The following is an 18745-nucleotide window of genomic DNA, read 5'->3' as shown; positions in this document are numbered from 1 at the left end:
TGTGATGTGCTACTTCCGGTATATCAGTGGTGTAGAATATGAGATGTCACTCTAGGAATTCTAAAATTTTTAATGCAGGGCTACAGCTGGAGTCTTTGGATCATGGCTGATTAACTGGCTTATATGGCACTAGAGGCAGTTCATGGGCATGACTGCCCGGCTCCTGGAAGAACAAGTGGCTAGGGGTGTGGTCACCCATCCCCGACTCCATGAGAATCTGGGGATTTTGGTCACAAAACCTGTATATCTGAGTTTTTCAACAGATTATTTCCTGGATGAACTTTATCCCGAGCTTGTAAAGTCCAGACGAGAGCATGGCAGTGTTTGGGTTATTGAGGCTGCCAGGGCTGAGTCAGTGTTTTAATATTCCATTTTTTGTAGCTTTACAGATGGAAGAGGAATATATAACATGTGAATGTATTTACTTTTCTAGAAAAGCCCTATATATACTTTTGGTAAACAGCACACTTGCCACAAAAGATAGTGCAATGCCAATGGAAAGTTCATCTCATAAAAACTTGAGACTGGGAAAATGCCATAATACAGGTGGGTTGCTACATTTTGTCCTTGCAATTTAGGACTACAATAATGTACTTTTTATTTGTCTTTTTCTTATAGATGACTTGTTTAAAGTTCACAAGCTTAAACCAAATCTGAAGTGGCGACAGACTTTTGACAGCTACTTAAAAACTCTGCCTCCGTACTACTTATTAGTATGTATTTATGTGTATATTATTATTTATATTTATCGTGAATTTTCTCAACTAAAATATTAATCAAAATCTTTACTCCTGAAATAAGATTCTTAAAAATTTATAAATATCTGTGCTATCATTATCTTCTCAAATTAGTTGTATGAGCTTGGAAATGTCATGGCAGTACAAAAGAACTGTTTTCTTTATTTTCTTGAACTGCCTTGTTCTTTTTTAAAACATCTATTTTTTCTGTTTTTAAAACTAACCTTATGAAATTGTACTTTGGAAACTTAAGAAAACTAGGTGTGGATTCATGTGTTTTCTCTGCTGCCCATTTTTAACTCTAGAAATTCTGAATATGGGGTATTCCTTTGAAAAATATTCTAAAGATATATTTACTTACTACCTGCTAAATGTGTCTTAGAGGTGGCATGAAATAGGGATACCACAGTGAAGTTTCAGAAGTATAAAAAATATTTGGCCTCATTTTGGATTTTACAGTTTGAAGGAAATAGTCACTATGATTTTGAACTGGCTGTATAATGTAAATCAAGTTTGTCTGAATCTTTTTCGAGGTGGATTTGATAAACTTTCAGCCAAGTTTCTAGAGGTGAAAAGGCAGAATCTTGAATAAAATCATTAATGTTACTGGGAGGATAGATTGGAACATAATAGTATTTACTGTGATATGAATGGGGTGCAAATAAAAATGCAATGTGAAATTATTTTATGCATTGGGAATTAAGACTGAAAGCAATTTACCTGTTTGAATTTGCTGTTACTTGCTCTCCTTATCCCACTCTCTTCTTTTTTTTGCTTTCTGTTTCTTCTCTGCTATTTTCATTGCCACTTTTAATGTTCCATGTTTGCTTTTATGTGCAGCACCTTGACTTCTAAGAAATGAATCATGTCCCTTTGCCCCTTATAATTGAACTTTGAGTATTTTAAGATTTATTCTATTCTTACTGTTGTGTATTTTGTTTCCTTATAGCCATTAAAGAAAGCACTAAGGATGATGGGAGCTCCAAATCTGATATCAGATAATTTAGATTGTGGACTTAGTTACAGTGTTATCTCTTACCTTAAAAAACTCAGCCAACAGGTAGTATTGGTCAAAACAAACAAACAAAAATCCTTTGCCCTCAGAAGTGCATTTCCTTATTCTTTAGTTTAATTGTAATTTTTCAAATTAAATGTGTATGTATTTCTACACTTTATGGATTAGTAATAATGTGATTCTCTATGGCTTCTAGCTTCAGCATTAAACTGCCGTTAAGGGTCTGTCAGTATCATTTGATGCTCTGCCATTTGTTCTTTTGCTTGCCAGCTTGTCCTACCTGCAAGCTCATTGATTCTCTGTGGCCCACGAAGGGCAGAGGCTTGATAGAATTATAACATGGGTCACATTTTATCTATCCTCAACCTAGTTTCTCTCCAAACTACATTGGGCTAGAACAATCCCCCACCCCTTAAGTCAGCACACTGAGGCATTGTGTAATCAAATAACTTGCCTGAAATTCATTTTAAATTAATCAATATATCTATGCTTTTTTCTGGGGGAGGGGGAGATGAGACCAGTGTTTTTCAAACTGGAGGTATTAGGCCCCAAGGAGACCTGAAGAGTGGAGTTCAACCTCCCTCTTCTTGCTCTCCATCTGTTTCTCCCCCACCTCATTTACCATTATTCACTTCGTCCCTTGCCTGCCCCTTTCTATTAGTACCTCATTCTCCACTCACCCCTACTTATCATACTTCTCACCTCTACTTAGCCCATTCTTGCAGGATGGAAATGTTTAAGAACAACTGAGTTAGACCATTACTGCCATACAGATATATTATGTTATATGACAAATGAATGTTGCAGTATTACTGTCTTCTAATGCATAAATGCATTCCCAGGTAGGGAATGGTAGTAGCATTTGCAGTGATATAATGCTTCAAGTGTATATGTTTGGAAGTTAGGCCTTATAAAACAGAGCCAGAATGATGCCTCAATTTTGGAGGTTGACTTACCACCCTAGGAACTGGAAACAATTTAATCACACTTTGGAGTTTACCAGCTCCTACCAGTCCCGTGTCCTCATAAATGAAAAACAAAAGTAAAGGCGAACTCAGATTTCTACTGAGGGTTCCCTTCCCCTCTTTCCTCTCTGCTAATAGATTTTTGTTGTTGCTGTTGTTAGTGTTTTGTTTTTGGTTATTGATTGATTGGTCTTTGATTTTTTTATTTGATATTTACCATAGGCCTTTAAGGCTATGTCAGCTGTCTGACCACAAGGAAATATAGTGAGAAGAGTTGAAACTTTTACCAGTTCTATGTGCTTGTGGACAACGTTCCTTATATAGCTAGAATTATTTAAGGAAGCATATTGTCCATTTGTTCTTATCCCTTATATCATGATTTAAAACTTAAGTCCAATAATTCATAAATATCTCTGACTAAACCATACATTCAAAATTCAAATGGGCTTACTGAACATTGGTGAAAAATCCATATTTTAGAGAAAACAAAGTATCATTACTAATTAATAATAGCTCTAATTACTAATTACTAATTTAATAACTGTCACCACTGTTTCTTGAATCATCAGAGATATGTGTAATATACGAATATGTCCAAAATATTACTAAGGCACTTTCTCAAGCAATATTCATTGATACATTAGGATTTTTAATAAGAAACTTATTGAGTACATGCTAAATAATAGTTACTTGGTAATATCTATTAAATTAAATATCACCTGCTAAGATATTTGGATGTCCCAGAGGTGAAAACAAACAATGCTACTTTTTCCAATATAATGACAAAATATGTAACCTGAATTTTAGCACTAGTTTATATTTATAAATGAGTGAGTCCTAAACCTTTATGTATGGGTCAAATGAATATGCTGACTTAGACTATACTGTAGTAATAAAATGTGGTTTTAATTGCCTATGAATATAAATTTCATCCATGGATTCAACCATAATTTTGACACTAAGCAAAAGAAAGATTGTGCTATTTATTTTTCTAGCCCCCCTCTCTCTGCTGTGGTAGTACAGAGAAGCACAGGAAAATATTTAATTATCAATTTTTCTGTTATTTGAAATTAAAATTGTTCTGTGGGATTGTTAAAATGCTATCTCTTAAATAGTAAAAACAAGTAATAGCATAGTTTGTTTCCATGACATAGTATATACTTTCATTTTAGACCAAACTAGAGTCAGAACGAATACTGGCATCAGTGGGGAAGAAACCTCCCCAGGAAATTGGAATCAAAGTGAAAAATCATTCTGGAGGTGGCCTGTCTTTGACTCATAGTAAAAATTTTAGAAAACTGTTGAAAGAAATCATAGGAGAAACTGCACCAAGACTGACAGAATTGAATACCAAAGAATTTTCTGGCTTCCAAGTAGGGCTATTAAACAAGGTAAATGGTGATAGAAATAGTGTCTGTTTGTTCGAACTTGTCATTTTGACATAATTGACATTTATGTCTTTCATTTTGCTTTAATTTTGAAATAATTAAAATCTTATCTTGAATTTTATAGTTATTAAAGAACGAATTTAGGAACTGTGCTTCCAGCACATGACAATATGAAATGAAATATGCAAGATGTTTGGGGGTGGAGTCACGTGAATGAAAGATAAAGGGAAGAAGAAATGGAGTAGGCTGGAAAAGACTTCAGGTCACAATTGTGATGGTGAAACTGTGAGAGAAGAAGGGGAAGGAGAGGGGATTGGGTGTGGAGAAACTCAAACAGTGGTGCCCTTAGGAGAAAGCCTTGGGCAGCCTGATGGTGATGGCAGGTACCAAAATTTTTCATTGAGGAGGTCCATCCAATTTGAGGAAATGCGGTCAGGGCCTGACCCCACCCCCAAGCCTGCTACACAATTCTCAGTCACTGGCGGACTTGGCATTGGTCAGTCTGGGATCAAATCCAGCAGCAGATGCCAAAGAAATCACAGCTAGAGGCACTCAGCTAATCTGCAGAAGAAGTTATTGCTCATGGAGGGAACTTGCCCTCACATCTGCCAGAGGATATTCCAGATTACAAGTTGTGGGCTACAAGGCGGACATGGATGTAAGGGGTTTTTGTGGGGTTTTTTTTGTTTGTTTGTTTTTCTTTTTGGGTCACACCCAGCAATTCACAGGGGTTACTCCTGGCTCATGCACTCAGGAATTACTCCTAGCGTTGCTCAGGGAACCATATGGGATGCTGGGAATCGAACCCAGGTCAGCCGCGTGCAAGGCAAATGCCCTACCCGCTGTGCTATCGCTCCAGCCCCTGACATAGATGTAAGTTTGAGAATTAGGGATTTTAAGTGATGTAATTGGAAAGGATATTTCCTTTTACTTTAATGTGTCCATAAAGTGGCTTTAATGCTTTATAGACATATTAAAACTCAGAGCAAGAAAACAGTGACTATTTCAAAAATAAATAAAAAGAAAATTAATTCAGAGCAAGATCTGTGAAGACAGATTTTCCATTGGGAAAATTTTACTGTTGTCAGTTGTATTGAATATAACTCTCTTCACTCATTAGGATTTTAAGAAGATTAAGAATTATATTTCTGTATTACAAAATTTAGAGATAACTAAAATTATTTGTTCATTTCAAATAGGATTTGAAACCTCAGACATATAGAAATGCTTATGATATTCCACGTAGAGATCTCTTAGACCAGCTAACTAGAATGAGATCAAATCTGCTGAAAACACACAAATTCATTGTCGGACAAGATGAAGGTAAATGGACAAAGGGTTATTTTCTGTTGATTACTAAAATGTGAAGCCTGATTTACATGTTTATTGCATAATGAATAGATTATTCTGTAGCATTTTAATGTTTAGAATAGTTTTTCTTTTCACTGATTCTCTATGTTAACTCAAGTTCACAATTATTATTCTCAGGTTTAAGGGGAAGTATGCATTTATCAACACTTATTATTCTTTCCATGCTTTAATTCTTACAAGCCTAAAAACAGTTCAGCTCCAGATACCATTTTGATATCCTTATTGTTGATATGAATATTGAGAGTGAGCAATTAAGTCATTTGCCCAGCTTTAGTGAGTTGGAAAGTGCAGAGTCCAGGTCTGTCAAGATTTCAGAAATTGTAGTTCCTAGCACTATTCCACCCAACTTGCTGTATTGAAGTGTATCAAGAAGTCCTCACTTAGGGGCTGGAGCGATAGTACAGCAGGGAGGGTGTTTGCCTTGCATGTGTTTGACCTGGGTTCGATCCCCAGCATCCCATATGGTCCCCTCAGTACCTTCTGGAGTAATTCCTGAGTAGATCACCCGGAGTAATCCCTGAGCATAGCCAGGCGTGACCCAAAAAGCTAAAAAAAAAAGCTGTCCTTGCTTATATGAAAGGAATAAGTCTGATGATGCCCAAGGTAACTGTGGTATGCAATTTTCCTTTCATCATGCTTTATATGAAGAGGCCCTGAGTTTGATTCCTACTATTACATGGTCTCGTGAGCACCACTGAGGTAACCCTAGTCGCTCCCATCACCATTTTGCCCATCAGCACTGCATCACAGGGCCAGCGCACTTCACGCCCACACTGTCAGACTAAATATCATTGGGAGTGCTGCTGGGCTCCTCTGAACACTGAGAGACCCAAAATAAAATAAAGCAAGTAAATTTTTACCTGGCCAACCTCCTGGCTTTTTCAGGGCAGATGGTTTTTTCAGACACAAAACGTGTAAATTTAATGGAAATTTACAAGAGGGTAACCGTCACTGAGCAAGGTTCTCTGGATAATGAAAATAAATGAAAGATCTCTTTGAAACATTAGAACAAATGTAGTGTTTGAATAAGAGGTGTCAACTCATATTCTGAAGCCTGGTTTGGAGGCGAACAGAATTCTTGGCCCTTTGTTTACAGCTTTAGGCAGTTAGTGATGGTAGAATAAGTAGTTGAATAAAGAGAGATGATTTTTGATCATAGAATGCTAGATTTTGAGATTTTAGACCCTATCATCTGCCAAGATACACATGATGTCTTCTAAGCATATATTTCAGATGTAAAACATCTGTTTCCCTTTTGGGATTTTGCAGATTCCCTTCATAGCGTTCCAGTTGCACAAATGGGTAACTATCAGGAATATCTAAAGACAATGTCTTCTCCATTTCGAGAGATTGATCCAGATCAACCAAAAAGACTACATACTTTTGGCAATCCATTTAAACAAGATAAGAAGGTAATGTACCTATTTTGGTGCTGCCTAAATTGTGATTTTCTTGGTATCTTGAACAAAACAATAGCTGAAATTTCTTTTTTTTTAAATTCTTTTATTAATTCACCATGTGGAAAGTTACAAAGCGTTCAGGTTAAAGTCTCAGTTATACAATGCTCAAACACCCATCCCTTCACCAGTGCACATATTCCACCACCAAGAATCACGATATACCTCCCCCCTTCCCCCCACCTCCCCAGCCCCCCACCCCGCATGTGTAACTGGTAAATTTAACTTTACTTTCACTTTACTTTGATTACATTCAATATTTAAACAAAAAAATTCACTATTATTGATTTGGAGTTTCTCCCCCCTAAAGTCGATCTGCTGAAAAGAAAGCATTTGGTAATTTGTTTTCCATTGCTGAGAATGAAGAGATATGAGGTCAGGAGGCCGCACTAGCAGCAGCATAGTTTTGGATTTCTGTATTTTAGTATTTTAGTAACTAAGTCCAGAGAAATGTCTGCCAGGAATCACAACATTGTAAGCTTGTACCTCTCAGCCACTTTATATTCCACATATGAGTGCGATCTTTCTATGTCTGTCTCTTTCTTTCTGACTCATTTCACTCAGCATGATACTTTCCATGTTGATCCACTTATATGCAAATTTCATGACTTCATGTTTTCTGACAGCTACGTAGTATTCCATTGTGTAAATATACCAAAGTTTCTTTAGCCAATCATCTGTTTTCGGGCACTCTGGTTTTTTCCACATTGTGGAATAGCTGAAATTTCTTAAATATCTAAGTATGAGTGGATGTTTTCAGTGATCATATTTAATGTTTACAACCATTCTACGAGGGGAATTTTTCTCAAGGTCCTTTTATAAGACTACAACAAGGAGGAAAGTGGTCTGATAGCCTATCCTGAGTGGCACAGCTGACAAGAGCCAAGATTTGGGAGCAGGGGAGAGAGTACAGGGTTAGGACATTTACCTTGCTTGCCACTGACCCTGTTTAATCCCCAGAACATATATGGTCCCCCAAGACTACCAGGCATGGCTCAAATACCAAAGGGAAAGAAAAACAAAGTGTTTTTTGTGGCCAGAGAGATAACGCAGGGGACCTTGCTTACAGCCTGCCTGGCATCACATATGCTCCCCTGAGCACCACCAGGGGTCATTCCTGAACACAGTGCAAGGAATAATCCCTGAACAGCACTAGATATGGGGAAAGTAGGGGCAGGACTTGAAACCACTATTTTCACTTCTATACTCTGTATTCATTTCTACCTCCATATGCTAATTCTTTTAATACTGGGATCACTATCTAACTTTGCTGCTTCATTATTAAGATCTCTAATGTTCTTTCAAGACTGTGGGGACATATTCCTTCTGCAATATAAGGTACTAAGTGATATTGCTTTCTGGGGGGTTCAAGACTTACTTTTGGCTCAGGGCTCAGAGGACCATATGGGACCCGGGGGCCAAACCTGGGTAATCCGCTTATAAGGCAAACACCCTACCCACCATACTATCGCTCCGGCCCTAGGTGATGTTGCTTAAATTATTCTACCAAAGTCCTAACTGTGAGGTTTGTGTTTTGTCTGACACCTGTGTATATGTGCAATGCACTGATTTGACTAATAAAGCATGAATATAAACAGGGATTATATTTTCACCTATGGGAAAAATAAAACATTGGCATTAAGATGCAATACGTGGGGGCTGGAGCAATAGCACAGCGGGTAGGGCATTTGCCTTGCACGAGGCCGACCCAGGTTCAAATCCCAGCATCCCATACAGTCCCCTAACACAGCCAGGGGCAATTCCTGAGTGCAAAGCCAGGAGTAACCCCTGTGCATCGCCAGGCGTGACCCAAAAAGCAAAAAAAAAAAAAAGATGCAATATGTGCAGTAATTATCTTCTGCAACAAAAGCAGACTGAAAGGTATTTTAACTCACCCCAATTCTCAACTGATCAAAGTTTTTCTTCATCATTTGTCTTGGTTTCTCCATCAAGAATAATAATTTCACCAACCTAACACTGAAATAGAGTTATTTCATATATATTGTTTAGAACAAAACATGACATGTCATGTTTTAAAACAAAACATAAATGATCGTGAATAAATTTTCTTCTCTCTTCCATTTATGGCAAGGAACAAATGCTTTGGAAAACAATTTGTCATTCTTACTACATTATGATTGTAGACCAGCTCTAGCTGACCTTCTGTACTGCTGGCTCTCATTTTTTATCTAACCCCAAGAGTAAAATTCCTCTTCATTTCTGTCCAACACTAAAGTGGACATACTTGAATCTCTGTAAGGCTGCCACTGGGAGAGTTATATTTCTCATTTAGCTGTACATAACCATAGCATTCTGTACCGTGATATTGATGAATTTAAATCACAAAACACGCTAAGAGAATGTTCCCCTTACCAAAATCTGATGCACAGTGGCAATGGTTCTTCAGGAAGGTAGCTCTGGATATTCTCCACTTTAAGATTGTGTTAAGCCAGTTGATTAAAAAAATAGCTATCTCACAGCAGATAGGGTGTTTGCCTTGGATGCGGCCGATCCGGGTTCGATCCCCAGCATCCCATATGGTTCCCCAAGCACCGCCAGGAGTAATTCCTGGGTGCAAAGCCAGGAGTAACACCTGAGCATCGCTGCTGTGACCCAAAAAGCAAAAAAAAAGAAATAGCTATCTTAGTACAGATTTTCCCCACTATCTAAAAAAACAGCCTCCCTATGACAACTTTCATAAACTGAAATGGTATAATTAATGAAAGCATTACAATTATTAGTTTACATGGAGAAATATTTGAGCATTTCCACACCCCCAACTATCCTACTAACTCAGACCATATACACATTAAAAACTAAAAATCATACAATATACAGTTAAAAAGGGATGTATGCTCAATACAAACATGTGTATAAGATCATTCCCAGAGAAGGAGCATGGATTAGCACTGTTGTACAGCAACTGCTGCAAACCAAAACTAAAGTTAATTTTTGTTTTACACATTTTTTATAAAATCACTAGTTCTTTTCAGATTTCTTCCCACTTGTGAAATTAAGCACTGATGCATATCTTTCATAAGAGAATAGTGACATGAAATGAACTTTTGAAAAGTAGAGACTACCCAAACCTGTTTTTATTTTTCACTACTAGAAATCTGAAGAGTGGTGCCAATTTTACAACTACAGGCAAAAGTCAAAACGAGTGTTCCATGTTTATTTGCCAACAGCACCCGTAACAGTGATCAGCACCGACAAGCTCCTCCCCAGGAAACTACTTTATACAAACTATTTTTAATATTCTTGATTTTATTGTGACATAGTGTTGTGTTAGGTTTTATGTATTATTTGGTATAACCTGGTTGCTTATTTTTGGGATCGAAGAACACTAAAAATGCTTCTATCTTAACAAATGACAAGTGCTTCTTCACTTTTTGACATTTTGGGTCACAAAAGTTTCAGAGGGACACTTGAGCGATAGTCCAATGAGTAGAGCACTTGCCTTGCACATGACTAACCCAGATTTGATCCCTGGCATCCCATAGGGGACTGGAGCACTGCCAGGAGTGATTTCTGAGATCAGAGTCAGGAGTAACCCCTGAGCATTGCCAGGTATGACCGAAACAAAACAAAACAAATAAGTTTCAGAGGAATGGTCTACTTATAGTAGCAGGGAAAAGCTGTATTCCTATATTTATTGATGAGAATTACTTATTGTTTAAACTTTTTGATGAATCATGATTGTACTGCATCTGATCATTAACAACACTTCTTGTTTTAGTTTCCTTCTTGTTTCACTTAGACTGGTTTTAAACTGAGTTTAATTTTCTGAAAAAAATTCTGGGCAGGGGGCTGGAGTGATAGCACAGTGGGTAGGGTGTTTGCCTTGCATGCGGCAGACCCGGGTTTGATTCCCAGCATCCCATATGGTCTCCCGAGCACCGCCAGGAATGAAGCCAGGAGTAATCCATGAGCATCTCTGGGTGTGACCCAAAAAGAAAAAAAAATTCTGGGGGGCATAGTAAATCTTTGATTAATGAAAACCTGTATTGGTGATGATATTATAATGTATAATCATATATGCACATGAAAAATGCTTACATAGTTGAAGTTTTATCTTTGATGGAGTATGCTCATTGATTTTTAGGGAATGATGATCGATGAAGCAGATGATTTTGTAGCAGGGCCACAAAACAAAGTGAAACGACCTGGAGAACCCAACATTTCTCTGTCAACCAAGAGAAGGAGGAGTGTGTCCCTGCTGTTGAGGAAACCACAAACATCATCTACTATAACTAACCATGTGGGCGGAAAGGAACTCTCAACCTCCTGGTTCCCATCTTATCCAAACCTCATCAAACCCACACCTGGACATACAGGTATAGAGTAGTGGTTGTGATTTCCTAGAATCCCCAAAGAATTTTGATTTCCTTTGGTTCATTTATGTTGCATTGTTTTTTTTTTCATTAAGTAAACCATTATTAAATCATTAGTGTGGCAGGCACAGTCTACCCTGGGAGGACTTGAGACCCTTTTTTCAAGGATCTCAATCTATATGTATACATACATATGTGTATATATACATATGTACATATGTATGATCTATATAAAGATTATAAAAATTACTATACTTAGGTAGTAATTATCACAAGATAGTAATTAGCACAAGATGGCAATTAGCACAAGTTAAGGACATTGAGATATATGAACATTCCCTTTGCCAGGGCAAGGAATAACAAGATGTAGCCATTTAGATTTGTTGAGTGAGTCAAAAGGATGAAGGAGGTTCTTGAGGCAAAAGGAAAAACTGGGCACTACTCCTTATGTTTTCGCCTACTTTTCATGCCCTATGCCAGTATGATCTGTCTTTGCCTCCTTCATGCCTCATTAACGTTCCCAGTCTCCGATATGTGATGCCATCACCATTTTTATATCATTTGACATTGTTGTTCATTGTCCTCTGTGTAGTCTTTCTCGGGTTCTGAGACACCACAGATTTCCTGTTTTTCTTTTCCCTTTAATAGTGACTTCTTTTCGTGCATCTGGTTTTTCCCTTTCTTTTTCATTAGGATCCCAGGGTTCAATATTAAACTCCCTCTGTGTCACCAAATTCATTCATAATGCTCATTCTCTCTCCCTCTCTATCTCTTTTTCTCTCTCTTATCCTATGTAGTCTTGGACTTTAAATATGACATCCATTTCAACAACCAGAATATCTATACCTCTATAACTTGTTATCAACTCCAGACTCAAATTTAATTATAGACATTTAATAATAGACATAAAAATATGACTCGTTTTCATATGTTTCAACTAAAACCCCGAGCTGCTCTCTTCTTCTTTACCTGAGGCCTACCTCAGTACAGTCAATGCCTTCACTAGTGATATGTTGGTGAAGCTATTGCCGTTTGTTATTCACGGGTGTGGGGATTGGAAGGATGAACAGCCCTGGGTTGTAGTGTTTGCAGATCACCACAATAACATAATGCCAATACTAGGAATGTCAAGCTATCAATGTGAGGATGAGGCTGAAGAGATAATACAGTGGGTAGGATGCTTGCCTTGCACATAGCCAATCCAGACTGTATCCCCAGCATCCCATGTGGTCCCCTAAGCCTCACCAGGAGTGATCCCTGAGCACAGAACTTAGGATAAGTCCTGATTGCTGCGGGGTATGACCCAAAAATAATACCAAAACAATGTGAGATCACTGAACTAGACACAGAAAGTGGCAGACATGATCAACTCTTGAAAGAAATTGAGTGCCAGCTCCCGAGCACTCCTGGCACTTACCCAGAGATTTGGTGAAAAACCCTGAGTCACCGTGATTCCTCTTTTATTTATTTTTCACTTCCATCAATTAGCACAGGTACAGGCAATTTGATGACCAAATTGATGTCTGTGTCCCATCATTTCTCTCCATTCCTTTAATCCACACTGCCATTCTTCGTGCCAAGCTACAACAGCTCTTATCCAATTTGATTCCCATTCTTTCTCTCCTCTGACCCATACATGAACTCTGCAGTCTGAGTGACCATGTGGATAGGAACACAGATCATGCCCTGCCCACACTGAAAACCCATCCACACCCTTTCTTTTCACTCACAGCAGAATCTGACCTCAAGCTTTGCACACCTCATCCTAACTTCCTCTATAACAAGTCTCCTTATCAGCCTCATCTCGGGTCTCCCTTCCTCTTTCCCTAATACTGTTAGCCATGATTTTTTCTGATGGGTCATGTCCTGATCACAGCCTGAATCTCTTCATCTTCATGTGCACAAGGTCAGCTCTTAATCCTCCTTCAGGCACTTCCAAATGTCCCTTTCAAGGCCCTGTCTGACTATAAGGCCCATGGAGGTTTCCTCTCCTCATCTGTCACATCCAATTTCACTTCTTCCCTAGCAGGAATTCAACTTAAGGATTATTTTATATACTGGCTGGGAACTTGCTGTCCAACTTCCCCAGGAGGATATAAGTCCCACAAGGATCAGAATTATTCCTGTCTCCTGTTCACTGCTGAACTCTAGACCTGTCACAGACAAAGATGAATTAAATAAAGTAAAGGTGAAAATAAACCCACATTTCTGAGATAGGAAATAAGAAAATAATACTACACTGACAGGGATTTTTGGTGAGGGAATATATTTAGAGCCTTTCTCAGACCTAAAGGCCACATCTGTTTCTTCAAAAGTTTTGAGGTGATTGGGCTGGAGAGATAGAACAGCGGGTAGGGCGTTTGCCTTGCACACAGCCAACCCGGGTTCGATTCCCAGCTTCACATATGGTCCTCCAAGCACTACCAGGAGTAATTCCTGAGTGCAGAGCCAGGAATAACCCCTGAGCATCGCAGGGTGTGACCCAAAAAGCAAAACAAAACAAAACAAAAAAAGTTTTGGGGTGAAGAAGAGAGAAGGTGAAGGTGCTCATAAGATTTTACATCAAGGTTGGTAAAGCACACCTTTTCATAAATAAATTACAGAAATCAAGTGAAATTTTCCTTTCCAGTCATAAAGCCCCAGCTGCCACCAAATCATGGTGGCACATATCTGATGATGTTGATTAGCTGTACTGTCTTGCTAGGTTTCCTATGTAATCAGTGTGATAAAGTGGAGAATCTGCTTTGGTTGTATTCTCTTTCTTAAGGTCAATTTGAGAGGCTTCAGACTTCATCTGGTATGCTCTCATGCTTTGTAAAGTAAATAATTTCTTCAAAAATGAGGAGTGCCAGAAACTAAGGTTGAGACGATGCACCTATTTTGCAGTTAACTTTCTTGATTTGGTTTCTAGACACCACTGTTATTCACGATGTCCATGAGAAGATGGAAAATGGACAAATCTCACCTGATGGCTTCTTGTTAAAATCCGCTGCACCAGATATTATAAATATGGCAGGAGATGGCATTCCAGTCAACCCACTGGATTTTCTTTCTGATGACTTTGTTAGTCTCAGGAAAGATGGCCTGATTCATAAATCTGGTAGTCACACACTTGGAGGAGAAACCAAAAACTGCAGTGCCTCGATAGATGATCGTAAAGTCTCTGTAGTAAATTCTTTGAGAACTGTGCCAAATACATTGCAAATAACCCCTGCCATGGCACAAGGAATCAACGCTGATATAAAAAACCAGCTAATGAAGGAAGTTAGAAGATTTGGACGAAGTAAGTAACACAAAAGAACACTCATCAGCAATACAGTGGGAGTTTCTGTTCATCCTATAATTCTTAAGATATACAATCTCTTTCTTAAGGTCCATTTTTTCAAAGTCCTGGGTTTTCACCTTATTTAAAAGAATGACGTGTTTAACTAAGAAAACCCAATGCACAGTTCTCTCCTTTTCCCCCATTGTAGTAATTTTGTTTTGCTACTTTAACAAGTTACTGCAAACGTCTTGACTTCTAGACAAATTTAGCCTGGAGTGATTGTACAGAAGGTAAGGTGCTTGCCTTGCATGCAGCCAACCCCAGTTCCATTTCCCAGAACCAGATAATGTTCCCCTGAGTACCACAGGAGTGATCCCTGAGGCACAGAGCCAGGAGTAATCCCTGAGCACTGCCAGATGTGCCCTCCCGAAAGAAGCCCTACAAATTTATTTATTATTTTCAATTTTCCTTTCCTTCCCCCTTTTGCTGTGCCCTGAAGTGCTCAAATACTTGATTTTTATGTTTTCTTAGTTGTGGTACTTTCTGGGGGTTCACACATTTGGTGATGGTCTTCATACACTCGGCCTCAGTGCTCATTGGGCCTTACACACTTTAGTTATAGTGCTTGCTGCAATGCACATTTTACTTGTAATCATGGTGCTTGCACAAGTTCTGGTTTTAGTATTTGTGTGGAGTCACACACCTTAGTTGTGGTACTTGCACATGTGCTCACCAGGGATCACATACCTGGCTATGATATTTATACACATTAGTTGTGATGCTTGCATGCAGCTAGCTAGGGTGTGCTAGACAGCTATACTTATTGCAGAACCAGAGGTCCCCAACAGCAAGGTTACTGTGCTGCACTTGATTTGTGTGGAATGGTGTGTGGGTTTTGGTCTCAAACTCGCAATGTCAACACTTTTGCCACTGGCCCTTCCACAAATGTATGATCTTATGGCTATGGAAGTCAGAATTCTGAAATGCTTTTTTTTGTTCTTATTTTGGGGACAAATCAAGTGGTGCTTACCTCTGATTACACACACAGGGATCACTCCTGGCATTGCCACAGGGAAAATATGGGGTACTAGGAATCAAACCCAGGTTGCCCATGTGTAAGGCAAGGCCTTCAATCACTATAATATCTCTCCAGACTGTGAAACGCTTTCACTGGCTAAAATGAAGGTGATAGCAGACCAAATGTTGCTTCTGGAGACTCCAGGATAGAATCTATCTCCTTTCCTTTTCCAGAGGCTACCACATTCTTAGACCTATGACCCCTTCCTCCATCTTCAAGCCAACAATGTTAGCACATTTTCTGTTCTACAACCTTTGCTTCCAATCTTTTAATTTCTTTCCTCTCTGGCCAGATCTATGGTAGCCTCCCTCTTATAAGTACATTTGTGATTATACTGGGCATAAACCTGCATAATTTCCCCATCTCAAGACCTAAAACTTATTTATATATTCAGAGTAAAAAACCTTCTGACAGTAAAGGTAACATCTACAGGTTCCTGGGATTTGAATATGGACAGCTTTGGGTGAGGGGCATCTTTTAGCACATTTGATGAGTGCTTACCAAAAAGTTCATATAATAGATATGTGCGGATTTGAGAGTTTAAAAATGCAAACTCTAACTATTGATGGAGAAAGATTACTGAGGAGGAATAAACTGAACTTTATATCCCATTCATATTTTTCAATACTGAAGTTTTATTTCATGTCTTCAGAATATGAAAGAATTTTCACTTTGCTTGAGCAAGTACAAGGATCTCTAGCAGTCAAGAAACAGTTTGTTGAATTTACCATCAAGGAAGCTGCAAGGTATGTACAGAGAGATACATTGAATTTTTTAAGCAGTAAGGTCCTCTCCAGAATATGGGGGATGTGTTTTCTCTGCCTTGCTTTTCTCAAACCCAAGCACTTGTTCAGGTTAAGGCTTTTCATGGTGAAAGCCACCTGCAGAGGCATCTACTTCAGCCGTCCAAATTTATAGATCCTTCTAGGCACACCACAGTGTGACTAGTTTCTAAACCCCGTATTTCCATAAGGATGCATTTTCTATTCCCATGTAGATTGCCACTTCCGCTTTGTACCCAACACAATGCTTTGTACATTATAAGTGTGTTAAGTATCTTTAGGTTAAGAAAATCTCCCTTTGCTTTTAGGTTTAAAAGAAGAGTTCTAATTCAGTACCTTGAGAAGGTACTGGAAAAGATAGAATCTTACCACCTTCTCAACAATGTTTATCATACTAGCAGAAGATCATCGTGTTAATGCGAAGACCAAGGAGGGAAAAAATATCATGTTTCCTGTGCTGTAGGAAGAGATGGAATATTGTTGAAGTTTCCTGGAATGCTTTAGTCAAGGCACTTCCCATCCTTCCAGAAGATAACAAAAAGCAGTGGAATTTTTAAAATTTCATTTTGTGACTGTCTAACAGGAAACGTTGGTCTTTTGCCCTGGAAATTTTATTTGGGAGTCTTAACTTGTTGTTTCTTTTCCCAGTTAAGGAAGGAGTTATTAATTTAGCAGGGTAAACTCAGTAGACAATGCTGAACCCTTACTACACATAATAAGGATTCACTCATTTGAGCTTCTCAGATCCAGGCATTTCTAGAGTGATTTGGGGCCACCTGCAGTTATAGCACTCACTATCTGGTGCTTCTTCTGTTTCTGCAGAAATCATAGGTGTTCAGGATCCAACTGGTAATTTTGTGATTAAGATCAAGGTTTCCACAGTTCCTAGTTGTGCCTTTTAAATCATGCAATATTCAGGACAGTTTGAATCAAACTGTTGGAAAGCTGCTATTCCAATAACTTATTGCTCTTTGGGAGGGGGGTGGGGAGAGTCACCAAACAGTCTACCTCCAACTCTCTTCTATTTTGTCTACATTACAAGTGCACCTGAGACTGCCCTGAATACTGACTTGTTCTCGCCTGTGACTACAGAAAGTCTTCGGGTAGACTTGAAACATTCTGTGCTTTGGAAGCACTAAAAGAAAAAATAATGTATATGTTTCCTTTAATGTTTATACAGAAGTTTATATGGAGCAATATCATTATCTTTGTATTAATTTTCAAAAATGTAAAGAGATTTTGACTTTGATTATCTAAATAAATCAATTTTTTGATTTTCACAAGTTTATCGATGCTATAAAAGTTCCTAGTTTTCCTTTTCTTATGACTTGTTATTCCTTTCAGGAAAAAAAGTATGCACTCAAATTAAGATAGTGGCATAAGGCATAAGGATTGAAACCTCAAAGTATCACACACCTGGGTTAATGAAAGAAGAATTTTGGGGTACAGGTGGTGGACACGGTGCAGTTAGGCTGCAAGCATAAGCCAATAATATTGCTAATAAATTGATTTTTAAAATGGTCAGTGATGGAACAGAGCAACAGTACAGTGGTAGGGCACTTGCCTTGCAAGCTGCCAGCCCAGATTTGATCTCTTGTACCCTATATGTTCCCCTGAGCCCCCCCCCAGCCCCATCAGTGAATCCTGAGCTCAGGACCAGGAGTAAGCCTTGAACGCAGCTAGGTGTGGTTCCCCCCAAAAAAACAAAGATACAAACAAAAAATAGTAATAAAATTAAAATGACCAATGGTTACATACTCAGTCAGCATACAGAACCAAGTTTGTTAAGGTGGGAAGTAGACTTACAGGCAGAGGTGGAGGGACACTGACCCTCAGGTAGTAGATGTGGTGTAGCATCATTGTATGCCTGTGAATTACTGTTAAAAGTATTGTAAATTATGATGCCTAAATTTAAAAATTAATGGCAAGAGCAATAGCAAGAGTTATTACTTCCCAATGTGGCCCCAAAATCAAAACAAATTTTTAAATTACACACAGAATTGAGTTATACTGGTGAAAACAGCAGTGTAAGGTACTCTGGGATGTCAGTAATTCCCCCAGGAACTTATAGTCATAGATAATTGTCAAAAGTTGTTGGGAAGACTTTTGATTATAGTTTCAATTTCCTTGATATTAATAGGACTGTTCAGGTATTCCTGGTTTTCTTGGTTCAGCCTTGGGAGGTTGTAAGAATCCAGGAATTTATCCATTACTTCTAGGTTCTCTTGTTTTGTGGCATACAGCTTTTCAAAGTAGTCTCTGATAATCTTTTGAATTTCTTTGGTTTCTTTTTTTTAATAATAAATTTATTTATTTTTAATTAATGAATCACCATGAGGGTACAGTTACGGAT

General features: G+C 38.4%; 1 protein-coding gene across 2 annotated transcripts in view; it reads left to right on the top strand.

The window, feature by feature from the left end:
- Positions 1 to 17678, top strand: part of LOC101554386 (integrator complex subunit 6-like) — an 82126-nt gene extending 64448 nt beyond the window's left edge. The window contains exons 10-18 of one of the 2 annotated variants that reach the window (XM_004606556.2): positions 619 to 713; positions 1687 to 1797; positions 3890 to 4108; positions 5305 to 5428; positions 6746 to 6888; positions 11039 to 11270; positions 14179 to 14550; positions 16263 to 16356; positions 16701 to 17678. In XM_004606556.2, the coding sequence (XP_004606613.2) occupies positions 619 to 713; positions 1687 to 1797; positions 3890 to 4108; positions 5305 to 5428; positions 6746 to 6888; positions 11039 to 11270; positions 14179 to 14550; positions 16263 to 16356; positions 16701 to 16809 (1499 nt within the window). In that variant the 3' untranslated portion in view covers positions 16810 to 17678. The remainder of the gene's footprint in view (positions 1 to 618; positions 714 to 1686; positions 1798 to 3889; positions 4109 to 5304; positions 5429 to 6745; positions 6889 to 11038; positions 11271 to 14178; positions 14551 to 16262; positions 16357 to 16700) is intronic. The other variant, XM_004606557.3, reaches the window with a different exon arrangement.
- Positions 17679 to 18745: the final 1067 nt, after the last annotated feature.

This window comes from Sorex araneus, chromosome X (assembly GCF_027595985.1).
Source record: "Sorex araneus isolate mSorAra2 chromosome X, mSorAra2.pri, whole genome shotgun sequence".
NCBI classification, from domain to species: domain Eukaryota; kingdom Metazoa; phylum Chordata; class Mammalia; order Eulipotyphla; family Soricidae; genus Sorex; species Sorex araneus.
Note: the sequence above shows the minus strand (reverse complement) of the source record. Positions and strands in the feature narration are given on the sequence as shown.